General features: G+C 39.0%; 1 protein-coding gene across 2 annotated transcripts in view; it reads right to left on the bottom strand.

Annotated features, from left to right (window-relative positions):
• Positions 1–19,001, bottom strand: part of plxna1a (plexin A1a) — a 307,799-nt gene that overhangs the window by 137,749 nt on the left and 151,049 nt on the right. For both annotated transcript variants that reach the window (XR_005130765.1, XM_037541618.1), the window contains exons 5-8: positions 10,284–10,384; positions 10,044–10,167; positions 8,130–8,283; positions 7,948–8,047 (exon numbers count right to left, since the gene is read on the bottom strand). Coding sequence is in view for 1 of the 2 variants with exons in the window: in XM_037541618.1 (XP_037397515.1) it covers positions 7,948–8,047; positions 8,130–8,283; positions 10,044–10,167; positions 10,284–10,384 (479 nt within the window). In the remaining variant the exon portion in view is untranslated. The remainder of the gene's footprint in view (positions 1–7,947; positions 8,048–8,129; positions 8,284–10,043; positions 10,168–10,283; positions 10,385–19,001) is intronic.

The raw sequence follows: 19,001 nt of genomic DNA, 5'->3' as shown, positions 1-19,001 counted from the left end.
TCTAAATTTAAATGTTACACTTAAACAGTTCGGTCTTTGTGTGCATTCTGCTGGCTGTCTATACCTTGCTGCAACTAAGTCCTACAGTCACAGCTCTATTGAAATGGAGGAAAGTCAGTATCTCTCCCGTGCTCCTCTGAGAGTAGATAAATCAATCAATCAATCAACCTTTATTTAGTCTCGGAGAACATTGAGGGTGCCCGCTGCACAGAAGTTGCGCTCTGATGGAGCGAAGGGGAAGTGGCAAATGTTTGTGGCAAACTTCTCTACAAATAAAAACAATTTAACGATTTTGCATTTAACGATTTTCATTTAAACGGTAACCCTTTGTCCAGCTACCCTGTATGTTCATGAAGAACCACCTCCTTAAACCTTTAGCGAGTGAAGCCGAACGCTCGCGGAGATCAGAAACGTGTTCGGAAGCGCTGGCCTGTGTTCGCTGAATTTAAACACACTGGCAGCCTCGACATTAAGATGACGGTGCAGTGTTTAAAACTGTAGGTTAAACGTTATTTGGAAAGTGAACAGGGTCACTGTCTTAAATCGCCACGCCCCAAACCACATGTATTTATGTACTTCACACACTACACTAATGAGTGCACTTATAATGGTATATGTGCTATTTTTACACACTATTTAGAGTGCTAGTAGCCGGTTTGGGATGCACAGAGGTCAGCTTCCCAAATAGCACAACTCACAACCTTTTTTCTGAGTTTAGCCTCCGTACCTTTGAGGGCAATGGACAATTAATAACGACAATTAATCACAATTAGAAAAAATAATTTTTGGTGTTTTTACAATATAAATGTCTATGATCATTAACACTGCAGTGACAGAGCATAGAAGTCATGTTCCTCAAACCATGTGTACAGTGGGGTAGACAGCATTTGCCTACTGAAACAGACCACTGCCAATGGGGAATACCTGTGCCATGAAGTGGTGTACCTTGTCTGCATTGTTTAGGTAGGTGGCACGTGGCAAACATCCACTTGTCTTCTTCCCACAGTATACCATGGTGCCATCACCTTCCCAGGTGAACAGAGCATACATACCCAGCCATTCATGTGATGTAAAAGAAAATGGGAATCATTGGACTAGATGACCTTCTTCTGTTGCTCCAAAGCCTATCTCTGCTGCTGTAATGCCCATTGTGGGTGCTTTCAATGGTGGGTAGAGGTTGGCATAGTCACTATGGCCAATCTGCAGCTACACAGTCTTATACACAGCAGAGTATGATCCAATGTTTGTTGTGACACATTCCTTCTATAACCATCATTAAAAAGTATTGTGACATGTCACAGTAACCTTTCTGTTGGTTTGGACCAGATGGTATGTGAGATGTTCTGACCCAGTCTCCTCACCATACCAATTTGGCTTTTGTCAAAGACACTTAGGTCTTCATGTCTGTCCATTTCATCAGCATTTAACACAGGGCTGGGTGGGTCAAGACCAATTCCCTCACTCCCAGTCAGCTTTTTTTCTTTACTGTCTAGCCACTAAAGATCAAGCTCAGGCCGTCAGTTGTTTCATTCCTTACAGCGAGCTTGCTGTTGCTGTTTCATCTGGCATTTTTGCTCAACATGGCCCTCACTGTTTGCACAATGTGCACCCACTTTTGTAACAGTTGTTTCAAATTAAAAGTCCTCTACAGAGTCTTGTGACTGCAACTAACAGATCAGAAAATTCTGAAGCGGCGGCTGCCGCTGGAAAGTATCAATATTTAATTTAGGAATGAAGAATGCAAAAACAGATTAACTATTGTAGATGTACAAAAATGATAAGTATGTTTAATAGAGTAGACAGTAAGTGTACACAATGTTTAAAAACTCCCACTGCTGTGAGATATATTTTTCACTTGTAGTAGTACAATGCACACTAACATGCCACTATCATGTCAGTGTTACAACAGTGCTGAGAATGAAGCATCACCTAAATGATAACTGCTCAGTGGGTCCTGACCACTGATGAACAGGGTAACTACCAAATGCAGAGAAAGAGATGGTCTACAATCTTAAATTGCTAAACTACAAAATATAGCTTAATGCTAAGTAGATCTGATAAACTGGACAATGAGTGTACATAAAAGGTAAGTAGGTGGACCTAACAAATAAAGTGACCAGTGAGTGTATCATTATATCTAATCAGAGACACTGTTATAATTATATTTTAGCAGTTCCCATAGCCATTGCAATGTCCAACTTAATTTTTACACTGCATTTATGTCTATACCATGTAGCCATGATGCATATTGTACATTTTGAAACTGCTTTTAGGTACTGTGATGTTACATTTTTTGCCATATTACGACATCTGTACAAATGTCATGTACTGTATATCAGCACATTCACACAAAGTTTTCAACAGGGCGAAAAACGTAACAAAGGTGAAGGTCAAAAGAGAGCAACATAGCGTGACAGATGTAACGACTGCATGGTGCCATTCTTGGGGGGCACACACACACACACACATACGCACGCACAGACACACACACACTCATCCAAGAGACAGTGTTTTCAGTGCACTCTACCCACATGCATTAGCTCTTTTCATATTAAAATTGGTGAGCTGCTGCTAACCTTTTAGTTCTGTGGATACAATATCCCTCTTACAATAGCCAAAAATTCAACATCTTTTCTACTTTTTTCATTCTCTCTTCCTCACTCCCTCTCTCTCACTCCTCCTACACACTGCTCTTATTAAAAATGCATTGCGGCCCTTCTATGGTCAATTAAGCTTTGCCCACTGTCTTTTCTCACGCTAAACTCATGTAAATAGACGGTAAATCTCAGAGTAAATTGCTCATAGGCAGCCGTAGGCAAGAGACAGTTGTCTTGGTACTCATCACCAGGGCGCCACCACACATGCTGGACACCATCTGAGCCAAACAAGCTTATTTTGGTCTCGTCAGACCACAGGACATGGTTCCAGAAATCCATGTTCTTTGACTGCTTGTCTTCAGCAAACTGATTGCGAGCTTTCTTGTGCAACAGCTTCAGACGAGACTTCCTTCTGGGACGACAGCCATGCAGACCAAGTTGATGCATAATGCGGCATATGGTCTGAGTACTGACCTGCTGACCTCCCTCTTCTTCAACCTCTGCAGCAATGCTGGCAGCAATCATGTGTCTAATTTTTGAAGCCAACCTCTGGATATGACGCTGAACATGTGGACTCAACTTCTTTGTTTGACCCTGGTGAGGCCTGTTCGGAGTGGAACCTCTCCTGGAAAACTGCTGTATGATCTTGCCCACCATGCTATAGCTCAGTTTCAGGGTGTTAACAATCTTCTTATAGTCTAGGCAGTCTTTGTGGAGAGCAACAATTCTATTTCTCACATCCTCAGAGAAATCTTTGCCATAAGGTGTCATGTTGAATATCCAGTGGCCAGTATTTACACCAAATTTAACAGCCCTGGTCCCCATTCTCACCTGGTAACGCTAACGAGTCACGTAACACCAGGGAGGGACAACAACACAATTTGAACAGGTTCACTGTGAGGTGTACTCACGTGTGTTGCCGGCTATTTAGACATTAATGGCTATGTGTTATTTTCAGAGGACAGTAAATCTATAATATAGAAGTTATAGAAGTTAGTATAGAAGTTAGAGTTTCAGTTCTATAGTGTTGTCCTATGAAAATATAAAATAAAATAAAATGTGAGGGGTGTACTCACTTTTGTGATATACTGTGTGTGTGTATGTGTGTGTGTATATGTGTATGTATATTTATATATACACACACACATGCCACTTTATTAGGTACAGTTGCTAGTAAAAGGCTGGACCCCCTTTTGCCTTCAGAACTGTGTTGGAAACATTACTCAAAGATTTTGAGTTGTTGCAGAATTGTTGGCTGCACATCTATGATGCGAATCTTCCGTTCCACCACATCTCAAAGGTGCTCTATTGGATTGAGATCTGGTGACCGTGGAGGCCATTGGAGTATAGTGAACTCATTGTCATGTTCAAGAAATCAGTTTGAGATGATATGAGCTTTGTGACATGGTGCATTATCCTGCTGGAAATAGCCATCAGAAGATGTGTACACTGTGGTCATAAAGGGATCGACATGGTCAGCAATAATACTCAGGTAGGCTGCAGCATTTAAACAATGCTCAATTGGTGCTAAGGGGCCCAATGTATGCCAAGAAAATATCCCCCACACCATTACACCACCACCACCAGCCTGACACAACGCAGGATAGATCCATGCTTTCACATTGTTTACGCCAAATTCTGACGCTACCATCTGAATGCCACAGCTGAAACCGAGACTCGTCAGACCAGGCAACATTTTTCCAATCTCCTATTATCCAATTTCGGCGAGCCCATGCAAATTATAGTCTCAGTTTCCTGTTCTTAGCTGACAAGAGTGGCACCCGGTGTGGCCTTCTACTGCTGTAGCCCATTTCCTTTAAGGTTCGACGTCTTGTGCATTCAGAGTTGGCATTCTGCGTTCCTTGGTTGTAAGAAGTGGTTATTTGAGTTACTGTTGCCTTTCTATCATCTCAACCCAGTCTGCCCATTCTGCTCTGACCTCTCACATCTGCAAGGCATTTTCATCCACACAACTGCCGCTCACTGGATATGTTCTCTTTTTTGGGCCATTCTCTGTAAACACTAGAGATGGTTGTGCGTGAAAATCTCAGTAGATCAGCAGTTTCTGAAATACTCAGACCAGCCCATCTGGCACCAACAACCATGCCACGTTCAAAGTCACTTAAATCACCTTTCTTCCCCATTCTGATGCTCGGTTTGCACTTCAGCAAGTTATCTTGACCACCTCTACATGCCTAAATGCATGGGATTGCAAACACATGCCATGTTGTTGGCTGATTAACTAGTTGTGTTAACAAGCAATTGAACAGGTGTACCTAAGTGACCAGTGAGTGTATATATATATACATACATATATATATATATATATACACTGAGACGCCGAATGCAACCTAAATGCGGCACCATTTGGTGGAACAGGAAAATTCGATAGGGAAGCAACATCATCTTCACAAGTAGTGTGTAGTGTTTGACAGTCTCTCTTTGCAGATTTAACGTACCAGGAAACCAACTGCGCTGCTTACAAATGTGAATAAGTCCGTTGGTCTTCAAATGTTTGCATGTCAAAAATATACTGACACAGTGACTTACTCTCTCAGTCAACTTTTTTAATGATACGCCTGTGTTAATAATTGTAATATACAGACCTCCAAAGCAAAATAGTAAATATTTGTCAGAAATCAGAATTATTATCAGTTGCATCCACAATCTTCTCTCTGGGGACTTTAACTTACATATCGATAGTCCTTCAGATAGTAATTCATTGGAATTCATTAGACTTCTAGAGACAATTGATTTGAAGAAGCACGTGGGCAGCCCTACTCATAGGCTAGGTCACAACCTAGATTTGGTTATCACTATAGCTTTAAATACAAATGTGTCTCAAATCGCTGATGTTTTTGTATTTTCTTTCAAATCAATTTAGAAGTGAAAAAGAAAGTACTTGAACGTTACTTTAAAAAACATTACATTGACTCAAACAGTTGAGCAGCTTAAAAAAAGTTTACAACAGTTCAGGGAATACAGGCATGACTCCATCCTGTAATGCTCTAGTCTCCGATCTAAGTGCTAGATTACAGGAAACCCTTTACCTCCTCGCTTCAGTAAAAAGGAAGAAAAATCCATGGATGAATGTGGAAATATGCCAGTTTAAGAGAAATTGTTGTAAATCAAAGAGTTTATGCAGGAAACTAAACTGCAGATACATTATGATAATCTCAAAGATTAGATTTCAGTCAATAATAATGCTATGAAATTTCCAGACAGTCATATCTCTCCAGTGTAATTAATAGACACAAAGACAATACCAAAATCCTTTTTTCCACCATTAACCCTAACTTGTCTGGTAGTGCGTTTAATGATGATTTATCTTCTAAAGTGTGTGAAGAGTTTGCAATTCATTTTCAAAATAAAATAGACCTGATACGACAGGGTGTAGCTCAGCAGACTGAAACAACCTCCTAGTGTTCCTGATAAACCACCTACATCAGTAATGGCATTTTTCTCTGTTATCAACTAGGAGGAGCTTACAACTATTTTAAACAAACTAAGTTCATCCACATGTGATCTTGACTCAGTTCCTACTTCATTCCTTAAGATGGTTTCTGATTGTGTGCACAATGATTTTTTAACTATTGTAAATTGTTCTCTGATCAACAGGTGTTTTTCCAGATGTTTTTAAAACTGCCCTGATGAAGCCTCTGCTTAAAAAGAGTAGCATGGATCCTTCTATACTAAATCATTTTAGACCAATTTCAAACCTACCTTTTCTAAGTCTCAGAAAAAGCTGTTTTCAAACAACTAAATACCTCTCTAACATCAAACAATTTATATGAGAATTTATATTTGTTCTAACTACTGTACTGAGACAGCACTGATTCGTGTTATGAATGACCTCAGGATCAGCGATGATGCACACATTCCTTCTATTTTGGTTTTATTATCTCTTAGTGCAGTCTTTGATACCGTTGACTACAAGATTTTAATACAGTGTCTTGAATGCTGAGTCGTCCTCTCAGGCACAGTTTTAGAATTTATCAAATCACATCGGTCAGTTCACCGTTTCACTTGGAAATCATTCATCAAAAGATTCGCCATTTCTTGTAATGTCCCTCAAAGTTCAGTCTTAGGGCCTTTAGTGGATGTTGCACATTTTTTTTACAATTAAATCATGAAAAAACTGAAATACTGATCGTTGGTACAGATTCTCAGAGAAAATGATTTATGAGAAACTTCATTCTTTAGCTTCATATTTCGAATCTGAAGTATGAAACCTAGGTGTAATCTTAGACTATGAGCTCTAGTTTACCCCGTGTGTAAATACAGTCACTAAAGTGATTTTTATAATTTGAGAAATATCCCTAAAGTTGGCCCTTTCTATCTTGAAGCAACGCAGAGAAACTTGTTCATGCATTTGTTACAAACAGACTTGACTACTGTAATGCTCTTCTTACTGGACTTCCTAAGAAAACTATACATCCCTTACAACTCGTACAAAATGCAGCAGCGCAATTCCTAACAAAAATAAAAAAGAGAGATCACATCACTCCCATTTTGAAATAACTGCACTGACTGCCTGTATCATTCAGGATAGATTACAAGGTTCTGCGACTAGTCTTTAAAGCGCAAAATAGCAACTAGCACCTGCTTACATTACAGAGTGTCTGTCTGTTTATGTTCCGGCACATAATCTAAGATCTGCAGATAGTGGCCTTCTACAAATACCCTCTGTAAAATACAGAAAATGTGGAGAGACTCTCAGTTATTCTGCTTCTGAACTGTGGAATTCAATTTCACTTTTTATTAGAAGCATCTAAAAACATATCTCTTAAAGTTAGTATTTAATTAAAACTCTACATCTCGAGGTGTTTATCTTGTAATTTGATATTTTTCATTTTCTTCTAATTCTAATTCAATACTAATAATTTATTGTACAACTATGTTTTATCACCTGTCTGTAAAGCACTTTGAGCTGGCACCAGCATGAAAAGTGCTATAGAATTAAATCATTATTATTATTATGAACTTTAAAAAATAAAGGTACTAAAAAGAATTTAAAGAAAAATAAAAGAAAATAGAAAAGGAGCAAAAACAGGCTGAAAGGGCAATGAGAGGAGGAAAATAAAAAGCTAGACGGGCAATGAGGAGAGGGTATAATGTGTGTGTGTGTGTGATAAAAAAGAAAGACAAAAAGAGAGAGAAGCATAACTGAGAGTAGATGGACGTTCTGAGCCACTAAGGAAAGTCTCATCTCTGTTCTCAAAAGAAAGTTGCCCAAACAGGCAAAAACAACCAGCCTCCCTCACAACGCATATAGGGCTCTTCCATCTGCATATACACATTTTCTCAAATCTGAAATATCAGGCAGAAAAATGGAGGTGGGTAAACTTACGACTGGTGGACACTACAGTTGTAGAAGACAAAATCCACATTTGTAAACTTCTTCCCTGTCTCTTTTGACTTCAGGTAGAGCTTCATCACACGCTTGTCACCTATGGCAAGGAGAGATACGTGCTACAGATACTGCAAAGAAATGCACAAATGCACATTTGTATGTGTGCTCTCGGGTCTCACCCTGGTTGCGTGTAATATGGGCTATTTCATGTGTGGTGGGAGACAGACAGTAGATGCGTCCTCCAATGATGTGTCCCTCAGTCTCTGTGTAATCCTCAAATGAGCAGTTTACTCCTGCAGACAGACTGGGTACATTCTGAGCCTGCAGCACGAGCTAGAGAGCAAATGGAGACCTTTAGCATTAGTACTGCTGTAAAGACCATCCAGCAGACACTTAGTATTATTGTGTTTATTCCAAAGTGTCTACATAAACATCTTCATTTTAATTAAGAGACATTCATAATTGTGCTAGTACATAAACAAACAAGCACAATGAAGCATGCACATACTATCGACCTGACCGATATGTTGAGGTCCCCCAGATTTATCATTCTCACTACTAATTTTGGTACTAAAGCACTAATATTTAGTCGTTGCGTTATGATACGACAGATATGATGTGAAAAATTTACTTCTGCTAAAACAATACAGGCTGAACTGGTCAATCTGTGATAAGTAAAGGCCAGCCTGTACTTTTATACGTCTGCATATATTTGAAGTGGCCGTCAAGCAGATGTTTGCATAGGGTGTCGGCCAACTCACATGTCACATGACCGTGTACACTGGGGGCAGTGTCCAAACCAGAATGCACATAAAACAAAGAGGAAAGTCTCATTCTTTAACTATCCTAACTGAATACTGACATCACTACTTTTAATATTTGGAAGATTGGTCATATAAATGTTTGTAATGTCGAACCTTTTCTGTCAATCAACCTTCAAACTGCTCTATTTAATTTTGTACTGGTTCTAGTATGGGGTGAGTACTGTTTGGGTCTTGTCCCACTCTCAACACTACCAGCATTTATAGAGTTTATACACTTTTTAAACAGTGAAATTCCATGACTTTTCTAGGACATAAAATTTCCATGCTACATATTTAGCACAGTGCTGGGCAATATATCATCTATTTCTGTATACTTTATATTTTTAGAAGTATATTGATAGATAAGGACCACATGTTCACATGATGGTTTACATTTAACTTGTTTGCTTAAAATTCATAAAAATAAGGAAACCCAGGAAGCATGAGTTCATTATCTTTATTAATATTAAACATTAATATCACCTGATAGCATGATACTGTGATATGTTTGAAAATATAATTATATTGAATTTTATCAGTAACTGCCTAGTACTAATTTAGCATATAGACAGCTGGTCCAGGAGGAAAAAAGACCTACATTATCTAAATAATAATTTAATTTTTAAAAATTATTTTAAATGGTATGTGATTGAAATTAAAAAAGACATTTTATTTAGCCAGCGAATATAATTTATAATGTGTTGAATTAAGCTACTTACTTAATATTTTAGAGGTTTGCACATAATGTAATCTGTAAGCCACACTAATCCAGGAACCCCTACTCTGAGTTTCAATTTTATATAAACTTAACTTTGGACAGCTGATTGGTTTATGTCAATGTTTTATATTATTATTATTTTATTCGTCTGTGATCTTATAACAGCTATTATTGTTGCTAGGCATTTATTTATCCATAGCTATCATGTCAGGTTTTAACTGGCACTTTCTCTGATGATGAGCCAGTTCAGGTTAGTTTTAGACAGAGTTTGATTGGACTCTTTAGCTGGGCTCAAAACAGTCAGCCAGGTAGGGTTGGGATCAGATAGATGGTTATCAGGTTGCATTTAGGTTCTGACTAAAATTTCAGGCCCATTTAAAGCTCTAACAGACAACATGTACATGCATTTTCAAAGATTTAGCTTTAAAAATAACTATGAATTTTAGTAATTTTGCAGATAGGCCTTAGCACACACATGCATGTAAATCTATACTCACAGAAACAGACATAACAGCTGTTTTTCATCAACATGCAATACTCACCCAGAAGCCACACACACAAAAGTTACTGACCTGCACTTCAGACATGGTGACTGAAATGTTGTTTGGGTGGACAGTGAGTCTGACACATTGCTCCATGCGGGAAGCAAACCGCTGGGGCTCATCAGCTCTTTCACATCGGTCCTTACGAGTGCAACTACAATGAGAATGAGTTAAATCACTTTCTAAACAATATTTAAGCACTTTTAAGTATATTTGCATGTAAAATGGTTTAATGTATCATTATATTATGTGAAATGATCAGATACTCACAGGTTGTGTAAGACACACCAGCCACAGTGGGGGTCTCCAGATCCAAGACACTCATTACAGCTAGAGTACTGCTCACAGCTCTCAACTGGCAACCTGCTCACCTACAGAGAGAGACACAGTCATTGGGAGAGAGTAAGTTGTCAGAATCTGTAGAAGGTGGTCATGGGAGGTGGGAAGTGTGATGCTGTTAAATGATATGGATTTCTGTGGGTACCGTGATAAGACCAAAAATACCCAAGCACTTTATTATTAAACACATATTATTATTGTCCACGTAGTGGAACACACTGTAACATAAATATATGTTCACAATAACCATCCCTGGTAGACGGCATAAAATAATCTGGATGCGAGAGCCAATGTAAATTTTTGTTGACCAGCTCTAGTAGAAAAGCATTCCAAACCCCAGACATACTGCAAAAGTTAAAAAGCCTTTATCAAAACCCAGATTTATACACATACTAATATGCAAGTCACCCGTGATTTATTTAAGTTCTATTCAAAATGGCCATTAAGTTATTAATTTTTCAGTATCAGGAAAAAAAAGCAGGAAACTTACATAGAATTTAAAATTGGCCTTTATTACATCTTCCATTTCTGGGAGACTTGCTTTTAGTTTTTACAAAAATCTGCAGGGATATTTTTCCACACCTCCACAGTTCAGTCTTATAAGTTGGTAGCATTTTCTGGTTCTCATGATCCAAGTAATCCAGAATACATTCAAAGATCTTGAGGTCTGGGTTCTGGTGTTGCAGATATTTTCAATTTTCCATTCCTTATCAAGTGGTTTGTATCATATCTAATCTCTTCTGAAATATATCCTGAAAAAATGAATAGCTTGTACTTACTCGCTGTTTTGACTGGAAATTAAATAAATGAAGTGTGGTCCCTGACTTTTGCACAGCACTGTACATATACAAATACACACATTAATGGTGCTCATAATTCCAATTCTCTGCAAACCAGAGCAGCAAGACTAGGGGCACCATCTCGCAAAGACCCTACTACCTTTCATGTCATGCAGTTTCAACTTTAATCTGACACAAGACATGTGGTTTTATATTTAATGTGCCTGCACCAATGTCCTCAAGCCATGTCCTGTGTCTCTCTCAGGTGTTGCAGGTATTACAAGAAGAGGGCAGGCCACTTTTACATCTGCTGTCAGAGATGAGGAGTGATCCATTTAATCGCCGTGCTGCATCATTAAACTGTCTGAGCCCTGCAGAAGTGCAATTATAGGAAGAAAGGAGGATCGAGAGACAGAAAGCAAGAGAAAGAGAGAGAGACAAGAAGAAACTGGAGAGCTGCCAACTGCTATAGGAGAGAGAGGTGATAAAAGAGAGGGCAAGACGAAAGTGAGGACATGCATACAGGATGGAACAGTAAAACAGCAAAGAAGTAAAAGATGAGAGGTAAGAAATGAGACAAAAAGCATAAGAGAGACTGAGTGGAGAGCGAGAGTGAAAGGGTGTGTGTGCGTGTTTGTGTGTGTGTGCGTTTGTGTGTGTGCGCGTTTGTGTGTGTGTGCGTGTGTGTTTGTGTGTGTGTGTTTGTGTGTGTGTGTATGTGTTTGTGTGTGTGTATGTGTGTGTGTGTAGGTGTGTGTGTGTGTGTGTTTGTGTGTGTGTGTGTGTGTGTGTTTGTGTGTGTGTGTGTGTGTGTGTGTGTGTGTGTGTAGGGTGGCCAGTTTTCACTTTCCTTCATGCGATCTGATAAGAGGTAAGGCACGGACAGCAGTGCAGTTCTGGATAAATGGGTAAATGGGTCAGTGAGCAGAAGCATGAAGATACAGTAATTTCACTCACAGATGAATGAAAGGATACTCCTTATTTTCAGCCTGACTGCCAAAGTTGTGAGCCTGTACATGAGCATATCCTAATCTGATTGGGATCAAAGCTGATCCAACATATTTTAATGGATTGGGTATCGGCTATACTAGGCTGATCAATTTCAATCCTTCAAAATATTTTTGAACTGTATTTTTAGTTTTTATTCAGTAAATATTAGAACAAAGTTAAACTTAAACTTTAGTTCAGCTATAGCTGTTTTTATTCGGCAGGAAACCTTTCCTCAAAAGTTGAATAGTTTCTTAAAAAAAGTCTCTAAACGTATGACTGTTTACGAAGCTGAAGTCAGCTTCTCATTCACAGCTTCTAGTTTGAATTTTCTTGTTCTACCTTTAGGTAACTGCTGCACCATTTAAGGTGGAATGGGAAAATCTGAACAAGAAACAGCCTAACGAGAGGCTGACCTCAGCTTCACGACTTTTTAGTTTGACAGGTTCTCGCTGCAGATTAAACATCCATATCAGGAAACCAGCTGAGTGCTTGTAAACGCAAATACACTATATTTCCAAAAATATTCAGTCGTCTGCCTTCACACGCATATGAACTTGAGTGATATCCCATTCTTAATCTATAGCATTTAATATGATGGTGGCCCACCCTTTGCAGCTATGACAGCTTAAACTCTTCTGGGAAGGCTTTCCACACTGTTTATTGTTAAAACTGTGGCTCTGTCTAAAAGACAGGAGGCTGAGCTGAAGGTGGCGGAGATGAAGATGCTGAGATTTTCGTTGGGAGTGACAAGGATGGACAAGATTAGAAATGAGCAGATCAGAGGGACAGTGAATGTGGAGCAGTTTGGTGATAAAGCCAGAGAGGCCAGGTTGAGATGGTTTGGACATGTGTTGAGGAGGAATAGTGGATATATTGGGCAAAGAATGTTGGAGATGGAGCTGCCGGGTAGAAGGAGGAGGTAGACTTCAGAGAAGGTTTATGGATGTAGTAAAGGTGGACATGGAGAAGGTTGGTGTGAAAGTAGAGGAGGCAATGGATAGGGAGGATGGAGGCAGATGATCCGCTGTGGCGACCCCTAAAGGGAGCAGCCGAAAGAAGAAGAGTATTGTTAAAACTGTGTTAGAATGATCAGCATAGCTTTATTTTACTGTACAGGACGATTATTTTATTTTTACATAAAAATCTGCTGTGGAGCCGCAACAGGGCAGTAACAAAGTCACCTGCTGCCAACCCCTGGCCTAGTAATAAACCAAAAAAAGCGAATGAAGTTGAGATGGTACTGTGCCATGGAAAAATGTAGTGTTTTTTTTTTATTTCTTGAATTTTGGTTACATCACCATGCACTAGAAGGTACAAGTACATAATATTAACCAAAAAATGTTGTGCTTTATCTTCGCTTCCCACCACTTAATTAGCTTAGAGACCTTCCTGATACCACATTCCACTTGGAAATATGTCACATTACAGAAGGAATGTAAACTTTCACATTTGCTGTTCAGAGGCCTTAGCAAAATTTACTGAAGGATACTTTTGAAAAATATTTGGTTGTAGTTTGAGAGTGAGAAAATGAAGGTCTGGTCATTGTGCCACCTTTATTTCATGAGAAATCAAAAAGAGAAAGTCAAATATTCAGCAAATCCCCAATAAAAAAATTTTAATGTGCTCATTCAGCTTCAACAGCCCTAGCTCAACCTAGAAACACACAATCAAAATGTTAATGTCTTAGCGCTAACCACAGCAGTTGCAAACTAATTTGACTAATAAGAAAGAACCGGAGTGAAACGCCTTCTTTTCCAACGTACACTTTTACATATATAACCATAGATAGAACAAAATCCCTACTAGAGCACAGGTTTGTCATGCACAGCATGTTCTAAATATCCCAGTTGTTCATCACTCAGGCATATGCGCCAGAAAAGCTATCATGTAATGGCTTTATATTAAACTCTGTATTCAAAGATACATTTCAGTGTGGTTCTCTGGTTCGAGCATTGGAGAGTGGAGTGCAGAGCTGTTTTTTGTCTGTATCAGCAAAGCATCTGTGTACCTGAATTGCCAGCTACTGGAATGAAATGAAGATGAAATGAAGTGTGTGTGTCAAACCTCAGAATTTGCCTCTAATGTCATTTGGCATACCCCTAGGGCAGAGGTCAGCAACAGGTTAGTGCCGTGTTGCAGCTCCAGAGCAGAATTAGATTTTTAGGTAAAAATAAAACAATCCTGCAGTAAAATAAAGCTCTGCTGATCGTTTTAACACAGTTTTAATAATAAATGGTCTTAAACGCTGGAGTCGTATAAAGTATAACTGCTTATTTAACCTTTAACCCTGAAGGTTGGTGCACAGACTGCTGGGCACATAGCAGCAGAGAAAGTAATGTCACTTAGCTAGTAGCTGATGAAAAGGTAGGGAGAAAGGTTTAAAACAAACATTGATAATTTGGAGACTAATTGATGTATTTGAGTTTATCAGCACTCGGCTGGTTTCCTGATACATTTAATCTGCAAGAAGAAACTGGGAAATAATAAAAAGTCGTGAAGCATTCTCAAGAAACTTAGGTTTAAGAGTTAAGCTTAAAGTAGAGCAAAGGAATTGTTTTCATCTATATTGTGATTTTTAGCCTATACTTACACATTAGCATAGACTGAGGCACATTTACAAGATGGTAAAATGGACATAAAATGTTATGCCTCCTGAGGTGATTTGATTTTTTATTGAAAGGACAAAATGACTCTTCTTAGCACTGTGGTTGCTGACCCCTGCACTAGTGGTATGAGTATCACAGTGTGGGAACCACTGTTTCAGAGGATGGTAATGAAAATTAAAATGATGATGCTGCTATGTTTCAATTATGAAGATTCACTGTGATGCTGCATACACAGCAGCATTATACACACCTGTACAATCTGTCTTTGCTTCTATTTGTCTGTGCTATCTTATCTGTGCTAGATACTAATAAATTGCACACCTCTTCATATGAGCAGATAGAGCTCTCATCCTTCGATATTTAACAGACAACATTCATTTGCCTGCAGCAGGAGGAGGAGAAAAATGAGGGCTATATTAAAAATAAATAACATCTGCAAACAACACTCATTTAATGCACTATGAAAAGCGTCTCCATCACAAGGTGGAGGGGCAGATGTTTTTTTTTTTTTTTTTTATTATGAGGACTGAGTGGACCCTATGGATTGTAATTGGTCCATCTGTACAATGTGGGCCCAAACTGGGCATGCACTAAAGCATGACATGATAATCAGTGGGTCATTCTTCCACCCTTAAACACATACACAAAACACACACACACACACACACACATACACAAACCACCACCACCACCACCAAACACATAGGTTATTTCATTTGCGTTCTTTCTTAGCCTTCAACCAGCTCATCTATCTTTAATTAGGCCATGCAAAAAAGAAAAAATAGCAAATGAAACCAGACCACAGATCACAGCCAGGAAGCCAGACACAGCTGAGGGAGAGATAAATCTCTGTATGCAGTCTCAGCACTCTCAACAAAGAGCAATAAAGGAAACAACATCCTAACAGCATTCAAACCAATACATTTCCTCCCATCAATGACTTGGAGCGATTTTTTTTTATAGAAGTGCTTCAGCTGTCTCTAAAACATCACAAATGTGCTATCATCATTAAGGATGTAAACAATGACTTTCTTGCAATAAATAAAAATAAATAAATAAAAACTTATGATTTAAGGTAGCATTATACGAGAATTGGTATAGTTTTTCAAGATATCAACACCGTTCCAACTGAAGACCTATTATTTCTATTGCCAGAAAGCCACCAAACTGAATATTCTCACTTTGGGCAGGTCCCAAAGTTTTTATCCAAAGTCACACTGACCCACACTCCTCCCTTTATTGTTTTTTCATCTCTTCCTCCCATTTGTTTTTGCCCACTCCCAAGCACTATTAGTTTCTACTGCATGTTCTTGCTCAGGGCAGGCCCCAAGCTCTAATCCACAGCAAAACTGACTCTGCTATGTGTCATTTTTTTCCTCCCTCATAACTCCCACAAACTCCTGTTAATTTTTAAGAACACCTAGCAACAACTTGGCAACCCCTTAATAACCACTCAACGAACACCCCATACGCCACGCAAACTTCTAGCAACATCTTAACACCTAATCCTTATACCATAGCAACCTCCTTTCAACACCTGCACAATTACTCTCTAGGAAATACAGTATTCTAGTTCTTCTTTTTCTTACTTTTCTGTCAGATTTTTGGCCACAAACTTGTCCCACAGTTTTTGAGATATAGACACCATTCCCACATATTCCACTTAGCATACAGCACAAATTTGTCCCTGAGTACAAATGCAAAGCTGTTCTGAACCACACTCACTGTTTGTCATATTTTCCTCGTTCCTCATTTTTCCCAATTCATTTTTGCCCCCCCCTCACAAGGCCAATTATTATTTTGGCCAACAGCCACCAGACTGCATGTTCTCACTTAGGGGAGGTCCCCAAACTCTACTGCACAGCCATACTGACTTGCGCTCGTCTATGTGTCATTTTTTTAATCCATCATTCCTCCCATACAGTCCTATTCATTTTTGGCCATAACCCAAACCCTATTATTTTCTTTACATGATAGCCACAAAACTGCATATACTCACTCAGGAAGGGTTCCAAGCTCAAACCCACTGCCATACTGACCCAATCTCTTCTATGTGTCATTTTTCATCCCTCATTCCTCCCCTACACTCCCATTAGCTTCTCACCCCCAACAAAGCTCTACTCTTTCTTTCTCATGACAACCAACAAAGTAGACATACTCACTCGGGGCAGGTACTCAAGCTCTAATCCACAGCCATATAGACCTGCACTCCTCCATGTGTCACTTTTCATTACCACTTGACAACTCCCCATGAACGACTTATTAAACATCTTGTACACCATGGCAACTGCCTCGCAACATCTTAGCAGCCACATGGGATACCATAGCAACTGCCTAGCAACACCCTAGTAACCACCTAGCAGCCCCTAGCAACCACCTCAGATACTATAGCACAGGAACTACCTGTGATACCATAGTAACCACCTAGCAAAACCTTACTAACCACCTGGGATACTATAGCAAGCACTTAATAAGCACCTAATTAAAAGAAGGGAAAACTTTAAATCCTTACATTGGCTATCAATCTGTTACAGATTAGACTATGCATTATATACTATAATGCTATTACTGGTCTACATATCACTCAATGGTGCAGGACCAGCATTTTTATGTTGCAGAGATATGAGTCAAACAGAACTCTCAGATCATTAGGAACTAGTCAGTTAGTTCTCCCGAAGGTAAAGACTACACATGGAGAATCAGCGTTTAGATACAATGTTGCTCTTAAATGGACCCAGTTGATAGACAGCATTAGAAGAACCCCAAGACTGGACACTTTTAAATCCAGGCTTAAAATGTCCCTGTTTGAGTAGACTTTCAGCTCAGCTTAAATACTGTTAGCGTTTCTAGACCTATTTCCTCTGTACCAGCACTTTAACCATAATCTAATTTGTAGTTTTTAATTTGATTATCTTAATTGAATTTCTTTGATTTTTAATTTAATGAGTTTGTCTTGTAAATTTATGGTTATAGTCAAGTTTTAAGTATATTTTTAATGTTTTTGTGTTTTTCTATTTGTGTTTACTTTTTCTCTAAACAACTCTGACTCTTAATTTTCTCATTTGTAATGCACTCTGAATGACAGCCATGTTTGAGATGTGCTATATAAATAAACTTGCCTTGCCTAAGGTGTCAGTGGATATAAAGTATCAGTAAATTTAAGGTGGCAGTGGATTTTAGGTATCAATAACTCTAAGGTGGCATTGAATTTAAGATGGCAGTGGATTTAAGGTATAAATAAACTTAAGGCAACAGTGAATTTAAAGCGGCAGCAACATTTAAGGTGGAAATGGATTTAGGGTATCAGTTATTTTAAGATGGCAATGAATTTAGGGTATTAGTGGATTTAAAGTAGCAGTGTAACAGAGGTCTGCCTTACTGTGAACCCAACACAATATCTTGCAGTGCAGAACGATATGTTCTGAGTTTCTCGCGTGAGCAGGCGGAAATTAGATCCCGTCAGATGGGAGCGGACAGAAGCGTGCATATTAATTAATAGCCTAAATGAAGTAGAGTGATCACAAAAACATATATAAACAGTATAAAATGATAACAGTAAAACAGTTAAAATGAAAAGTCTTCTTGAGCAACTGAACGCGGAACAACACGCAAATTCTCATTGGTCTGATTCACATATACTGCATGTGCGTAGCATGAGCGAAACGGAAAGTCTTGCTTTCCATTTTGATCAGCGCTTTCAAACAGGCTGTGCATACGAAGCTGCAGAGTTGCAGACACTACACTGAAGTGCAGTGGTGTTTAGAGAAGAGACCTGGCGCCGATTTTTACTGCACACGTCACACAGCTAAATACACTGAAATAAAATTGTTAAAAGGCGATTTTTATGTAATTCATGATTAAAACATCGCACACTGCAGACAGATTTCCCAGTTGGTCTACCAGGCTTGAAACTTTTGCCTAATCACAAGTAAGAATGCTGTCCAGGATAAAGAGATATACCATGTACATTTATAAATTATATTTCTATTGAGCTCATCCACGCAACAAAGATGCAGCATGTGTGAATCAGGTGTTACAAAGATGGTTGAGCCTTCAGTCTGACGGCCACAGCTGCCCAGCAAAACGGCAAAAATAACCGCTCTGTGGTTTAATTCTTCCTTTCTGTATTCTGGGAATAAATGGCGTTTGTTTAAGTTACTCACAGACGACCAAGACTGCCATGTTACTTCAGCAGAGAATAATGTATATGTGATTAGACTGTGTCAGGTACTGGATGTGCGCAGGACAGCAAGGGCGGGAGCAGATCAAATCGT

The sequence above is a fragment of the Pygocentrus nattereri genome, chromosome 9, assembly GCF_015220715.1.
Source record: "Pygocentrus nattereri isolate fPygNat1 chromosome 9, fPygNat1.pri, whole genome shotgun sequence".
Classification (NCBI taxonomy): domain Eukaryota; kingdom Metazoa; phylum Chordata; class Actinopteri; order Characiformes; family Serrasalmidae; genus Pygocentrus; species Pygocentrus nattereri.
This window is presented reverse-complemented; position numbering and strand designations above follow the sequence as displayed.